We start from the raw sequence: 7,105 nt of genomic DNA, 5'->3' as shown, positions 1-7,105 counted from the left end.
CCAGTGTGAGCTGCGATGTTTTTATTTCTTTTAAAACAAAGACATGTAAAAAATATCATCCCTGTTAAATAAACCTTCACACATGAACCTGTCGTCCAATGAGAATGTCCCGACTGCAGCTGTGGGCGGGGCTTACAGTCACCTGTACCTTCGTCTGATCCTACACAGACTGAATGTGGAACCTGGTCTGAAATGTATTTAATCAACTGGTTGAGGAGTGACATCACAATATCATGTGACATCACCGTTCTGTTCTCTGGCGAGCGAACTCCTCTGCCCACCTCAGAGCCGCTGTGATGTCACTGCTGCTCCCCGTTCCCCTGGCAACCAGCGCCGAGCCCCCGGCGCTACCCCCAAGGTGACGACACACTGCCACCGCCCAATCAGAGGCCGAGAGAGACGCCGTCTCCTGAAGAGAAAGAGAGGACAGCCAATCAGACGTGTCAAACAAGACCCCGCCCCCTCTGTCACTGACAGACGTGTCACGGTTACCTTGGGAACCTGACAGGCACACAGAACCTTCCCAGAATGCCTCTGGTGAGCGAGCAGCATCACGTAACTATGAGGAGAGACGGAGCTCAGCTGGTTCACCGTCTTCATCACCACCTGACAGGAAACACAGACATTCAGTAAACCCCTCCCCCGACCAAGGACTGTCCAATCAGAGCATAGCAACAGCAGCTGTGACCTTACGTTACCTGTGACTCATCAGTTGAAACGTAAACATCGTCCCGAATACACAGAATATGTTCAGTGATGGAAAGTAACTAAGTACATTTATTCAAGTACAGTACTGAAGTACAGTTTTGAAGTACTTGTACTTTACTTGAGTATTTCCATGTGATGCTACTTTCTACATTTCAGAGGGAAATATTGTACTTTCTACTCCACTACATTTATTTGACAGCTTTAGTTACTTTTCAGATGAAGATTTGACACAATGGATAATATAACAAGCTTTTAAAATACAACACATTGTTAAAGATGAAACCAGTGGTTTCCAACCTTTTTGTCTTTTGACGTCTTACAAAAAGCAGTGTGTAGTCAGGGTCACATTTCACATGTCTATGAGTTGTTAACAGCTCCACCAAATAGTGATTTTTCCCTCTAAACTTCTCACATGCTTTCATTTCAATAAATGTTCAAATGATCCAATATTTCAGCAAAAATCAAAGATTAGAGAAAAAGTCCAAAAACTGAAAACAGATTTGTGTATCAGAACTTTGTTTTTTCTTCTTTCCTCTCCCATTAATCATCTCACCACCCCTCAGATTTATCTGCTGACCCTTTGGAGGGGCCTGAAACACGTAGTTCATGTTGAGAAGCCCACCAGCATCCCTGAGCTGAGACTGTTCTGTGAGGAGGAACGATGTGCAGAGCTGATAAACACTTACTGGAAATGTTTGGTTGAAGTTATTGCTGCAAAGGGAGTCACACCAGTTACTGAAAGCAAAGGTTCACATACTCCCACAAATATGTAAGATTGGATCATTTTCCCCAATAAATAAATGTAGTTTATTTTTTTGTCTCATTTGTTTATTTGGGTTCACTTTGTCTAGTTTTAGGACTTGTGTAAATATCTGATCACGTTTTAGGTCATATTTATGCAGATATAAAGGGGTGATGGCGTGTGAAAGGGTTCACAAACTGTCAAGCAGCACTCTAAATGGATCTAACTATGTACTTTTACTGTAGTATTTTTACATTGCTGTATTGGTACTTTTACCGAAGTAAAGGATCTGAGTACTTCTTCCAGCACTGACTGTGTAGAAGTTACAGTCGGCTGCATGTTTCCTCACGATTATTAGAAGCTCCTCTGTTTGTTTATCATCATCATCAGAGGATGAGGACATACCGACTCAGAGTCCGTCTCCACAGAGTCCACCAGCAGATGCTTCCTGCCGTTCTTCTCCAGCAGAGCCTGAGCTCTCACTGCAGCCTGCGCAAAGCATGATGGGAACCAGACAGGAGAGGTTCATTAACAAACTGACTGAACACAACAGTATTCATAAAAAAGTGATTCCAGCTTCAGGATACAGGACAGTTATGGTCACATGTTTATAATTCTGTTTGCAGATGTTTGTTTGAGCCTCACCTCTCTGCTCTCCAGCTTCCTGGTGGCAGTGTTGCTGCTCCTCTGCAGAGCTTTCAGGCGGCTCTGCAGCTCTCTGCGCTGCCACTGAGGCACAGCAGTGCTGTCTACAGCCTGTCAGACACAGCACAGGTCAAACACGCACACACAGTAACATCTGCTGTCTACAGCCTGTCAGACACAGCACAGGTCAAACACGCACATACAGTAACATCTGCTGTCTACAGCCTGTCAGACACAGCACAGGTCAAACACACGCACACACAGTAACATCTGCTGTCTACAGCCTGTCAGACACAGCACAGGTCAAACACGCACACACAGTAACATCTGCTGTCTACAGCCTGTCAGACACAGCACAGGTAAAACACGCACACACAGTAACATCTGCTGTCTACAGCCTGTCAGACACAGCACAGGTCAAACACGCACACACAGTAACATCTGCTGTCTACAGCCTGTCAGACACAGCACAGGTAAAACACATAACTGTAACTATCAGGACTGGAACTATCAGGACTGGAACTATCAGGACTGGAACTATCAGGACTGGAACTATCAGGACAGGGTAATGTCACAGCCAGTGATGAGCAATCTTTCAACATCAGCTGACTGGCTGCAGGGCATGATGGGTAGTGTACTTACATCAGAGACCACGCCCACCTCCTTAGCGAGACGCTGGGTGGAGTCAAGACAGGAGGGGGCGGAGCCTGACAGTCTGGCTGCCAGAGAGTCCACATCCTGAGACAACAGCTGACCCGCCTCCCGAGCCTGAAGAGACAGACACGAATTTACAGAAACAGACAATAAAAAGATCAAAAATTAATTATCAACAACAAGTAATATAAATAAACACAAGATGTGTGTTACAGCCGACATCTGCAAGAAAATGTGTGTTTATATCTGATTACGCTTGACTGAGTGTGTGAGTCAGTGTGCTGTGGACCTGTACTATTATTATTATTAGTAGTATTAGTAGTATCAGTAGTATTAGTAGTATTAGCACTATCAGTAGTATTAGTAGTATCAGTAGTATTAGTAGTATTAGCACTATCAGTAGTATTAGTAGTATCAGTAGTATTAGTAGTATTAGCACTATCAGTAGCATTAGTAGTATTAGTAGTATTAGTAGTATTAGCACTATCAGTAGTATTAGTAGTATCAGTAGTATTAGTAGTATTAGCACTATCAGTAGCATTAGTAGTATTAGTAGTATTAGTAGTATTAGCACTATCAGTAGTATTAGTAGTATTAGTAGTATTAGTAGTATTAGCACTATCAGTAGCATTAGTAGTATTAGTAGTATTAGTAGTATTAGCACTATCAGTAGCATTAGTAGTATTAGTAGTATTAGTAGTATTAGCACTATCAGTAGTATTAGTAGTATTAGTAGTATTAGTAGTATTAGTAGTATTAGCACTATCAGTAGCATTAGTAGTATCAGTAGTATTAGTAGTATTAGCACTATCAGTAGCATTAGTAGTATTAGTAGTATTAGTAGTATTAGTAGTATTAGTAGTATTAGCACTATCAGTAGTATTAGTAGTATTAGTAGTATTAGTAGTATTAGTAGTATTAGTAGTATTAGCACTATCAGTAGCATTAGTAGTATTAGTAGTATTAGTAGTATTAGTAGTATTAGTAGTATTAGCACTATCAGTAGTATTAGTAGTATTAGTAGTATTAGTAGTATTAGTAGTATTAGTAGTATTAGTAGTATTAGCACTATCAGTAGCATTAGTAGTATTAGTAGTATTAGTAGTATTAGTAGTATTAGTAGTATTAGCACTATCAGATAAATATCATTTTCATTATCAATTAATCAGCTGATTAATTAATTAATCGTTGTGGTCGACAAAATGTCAGAACACAATGAAAAACACTGGTTAGAGTTTTCTAAAGCCAAAGCTGACGTCTTTAAACGTCTTATTGTGTCCAACCAACCGACCAAAACCTGAAACATTCAGTCATCCATCAGCTGATCAATTAATGGTCGTATTTACAAATACACACTGGAAAAACTGTGAACTCACCCTTTAAACTCTGCGGCTCTTTATGTTTTACCAGTAAGCCGAAGTTAAAAACATCTCACCAGTGATTCTTGATGTAAACCAGCAGATACATTAAAGAGTTAAATACATTCAGCTCTCTGCTGCCCCCATGTGGACAAACATCAGTTATTACAGAGTTACCAGCAGGATGATGTTTACTGACCCGTGTGGCGTCGCGTCCCGTCACCGCGACGATTCGACTGATCCCTCTGACCAGCTGTCTCTCTGACACGATCACCAGATCCTCGATGGCTCCGGTCTGCAGCAGGTGACTGAACACACACAGACGGACGAACATGTTTACCGTCCGACATCTACAGCCTACAGACAGTGTGACAGATGTGTTACAGATGTGTTACAGATGTGTTACGGTCTCACGTTCCGCAGCAGAGCTCCACAGACGTCTGTCTATCTGTCTGATTGTCCAGCAGCTCAGAGACCGGCACCGCCACTGACACCACCCGGACCGGGTCAGGATACACCTGCAGAGACGGGAAGAGACCAGAGTCCAGTCTCAGCAGCAACTCTGCTCATCAGTATAAATCCAGCCTTGGATCATGAGTCTCATATTTCCCATGAGTCCTAGAGGCTGAACGTCACAGCTGGACAGAGACGCTGATGCAGGAACGAGGAGCTTCATGGACAAAACCAAGATCCGCTGACGTAATGTTGCCTTCACTTACTGTTGGAAAGATTTTCATGTTTACATCATCTGACAGCTCAGGAAGGTTGTTTGATAACTGAGTTTGTCATAAGAGGGTTTAAAATACTGTGTGTTAACAAAATGACGTTGCATCCGTTAAGTTTGGGTTTAATTATCTTATTTTTTCCTTTTCAGGTGCTTCTAGATTATTAAGTTGGAAATATTAAAGCTCCTGTGCTACTTGTAGTTCTTTTCATGGGAGCTGTAGTTTTTTTTGTACCATGTGGAGAGAAAGTTGCCAGTAATAAGTGATATCTTGGAGATAAAGGTTGTGCAGCCGAGCTTCAGGAACAGAGTGATGAAACAAACGAGTTACAGAAGATAGACAGGAAGTGATGTTTCACAACAAAAGCCTTCCATTGTTGCAGGAGTTCCATGGCTTTTATTGTGAAAGATTAGCGGGAAGTGTATCAACAGTAGTTTATAGCAGAGAATGTTTTCAGTTTGTCACCTCGTCCACCGTCCTCAACCCTGCGATGCTCCTGGCGCTCTGCAGAGGAAGCTCCTGGCTGTGGACGATCTGATTGGCTGAGATGATGCTGTTAACGCAGCTCTCCACCTGCTGCAGCTGAGAGATGCTCAGAGAGCCCTGAAGAAGAAACACGTTAAAACCAGCGGTCACGTCTACACAACTCGACACACAGACACTCAGATCAGAACGACGACACTGAACAAGATCTGTTGTTATAATCAGCAAGAAACTGTCTCCTCACACGGGTTCAACATTTCATAGTTTCCCCCTTTTCTCCCCTTCTGTCCCTCCTGAGCTTCCGTAGCCTCCCCCCCTGTCCCCCCTGTCCCTCCTGTCTCTCCATAGCCTCCCCCCCGTCCCCCCTGTCCCTCCTGAGCCTCCGTAGCCTCCCCTCCTGTCCCTCCTGTCCCTCCTGTGCCTCCGTAGCCTCCCCTCCTGTCCCCCCTGTCCCTCCTGTCCCTCCATAGCCTCCCCTCCTGTCCCTCCTGTCCCCCCTGTCCCTCCATAGCCTCCCCTCCTGTCCCTCCTGTCCCTCCTGTGCCTCCGTAGCCTCCCCTCCTGTCCCCCCTGTCCCTCCTGTCCCTCCGTAGCCTCCCCTCCTGTCCCTCCTGTCCCTCCTGTCCCTCCGTAGCCTCCCCTCCTGTCCCTCCTGTCCCTCCTGTCCCTCCGTAGCCTCCCCTCCTGTCCCTCCTGTCCCTCCTGTCCCTCCATAGCCTCCCCTCCTGTCCCTCCTGTCCCCCCTGTCCCTCCATAGCCTCCCCTCCTGTCCCTCCTGTCCCTCCTGTGCCTCCGTAGCCTCCCCTCCTGTCCCCCCTGTCCCTCCTGTCCCTCCGTAGCCTCCCCTCCTGTCCCTCCTGTCCCTCCTGTCCCTCCGTAGCCTCCCCTCCTGTCCCTCCTGTCCCTCCGTAGCCTCCCCCCCTGTCCCTCCTGTCCCTCCATAGCCTCCCCTCCTGTCCCCCCTGTCCCTCCTGTCCCTCCATAGCCTCCCCCCCTGTCCCTCCTGAGCCTCCGTAGCCTCCCCTCCTGTCCCCCCTGTCCCTCCTGTCCCTCCGTAGCCTCCCCTCTTGTCCCTCCTGTCCCTCCTGAGCCTCCGTAGCCTCCCCCCCTGTCCCCCCTGTCCCTCCTGTCCCCCCTGTCCCTCCTGTCCCTCCTGTCCCTCCGTAGCCTCCCCTCCTGTCCCTCCTGTCCCTCCTGTCCCTCCGTAGCCTCCCCTCCTGTCCCTCCTGTCCCCCCTGTCCCTCCTGTCCCTCCATAGCCTCCCCCCCTGTCCCTCCTGTCCCTCCTGAGCCTCCGTAGCCTCCCCCCCTGTCCCCCCTGTCCCTCCTGTCCCCCCTGTCCCTCCGTAGCCTCCCCCCCTGTCCCTCCTGTCCCTCCATAGCCTCCCCCCCTGTCCCTCCTGTCCCTCCTGTCCCTCCTGTCCCTCCTGTCCCTCCTGTCCCTCCGTAGCCTCCCCTCCTGTCCCTCCTGTCCCTCCTGTCCCTCACAGTGCCGTTTTGTATCGCTGAGGTTAAGTTGTGCAGGAAAATGCTGCTGCACTATTTTCTTGTTTTCTCTGGTAATTATGCATTATTAATGCATATAGTTACTGTCGGTACTGTTACATTACTGAGCTGTTTCCTGTTGTTTGGTATCATTTGTATAACGGCAGGCTGCGCTGCATCATGTACACTTCTGGTCTCCATTATCGGCACCTTTGAATTGCTTGTATAACCTGTTCAATATCTTCAGTAATAAATGGAAATTTTGTATCATCAGAGGATTTGAAGAGGATGTCCAAAGTAATTCAG

At 46.7% G+C, this 7,105-nt stretch overlaps 1 protein-coding gene across 1 annotated transcript in view; it reads right to left on the bottom strand.

Moving 5' to 3' along the window:
- Positions 1-6: 6 nt before the first annotated feature.
- Positions 7-7,105, bottom strand: part of aars2 (alanyl-tRNA synthetase 2, mitochondrial (putative)) — a 30,638-nt gene continuing 23,539 nt past the window's right edge. The window contains exons 16-23 of the mRNA XM_044344145.1: positions 5,298-5,435; positions 4,522-4,625; positions 4,307-4,415; positions 2,738-2,863; positions 2,096-2,206; positions 1,856-1,939; positions 493-606; positions 7-409 (exon numbers count right to left, since the gene is read on the bottom strand). Coding sequence (XP_044200080.1) covers positions 242-409; positions 493-606; positions 1,856-1,939; positions 2,096-2,206; positions 2,738-2,863; positions 4,307-4,415; positions 4,522-4,625; positions 5,298-5,435 — 954 coding nt within the window. The 3' untranslated portion in view covers positions 7-241. The remainder of the gene's footprint in view (positions 410-492; positions 607-1,855; positions 1,940-2,095; positions 2,207-2,737; positions 2,864-4,306; positions 4,416-4,521; positions 4,626-5,297; positions 5,436-7,105) is intronic.

Source organism: Thunnus albacares, chromosome 3 (genome assembly GCF_914725855.1).
Source record: "Thunnus albacares chromosome 3, fThuAlb1.1, whole genome shotgun sequence".
Classification (NCBI taxonomy): domain Eukaryota; kingdom Metazoa; phylum Chordata; class Actinopteri; order Scombriformes; family Scombridae; genus Thunnus; species Thunnus albacares.
This window is presented reverse-complemented; position numbering and strand designations above follow the sequence as displayed.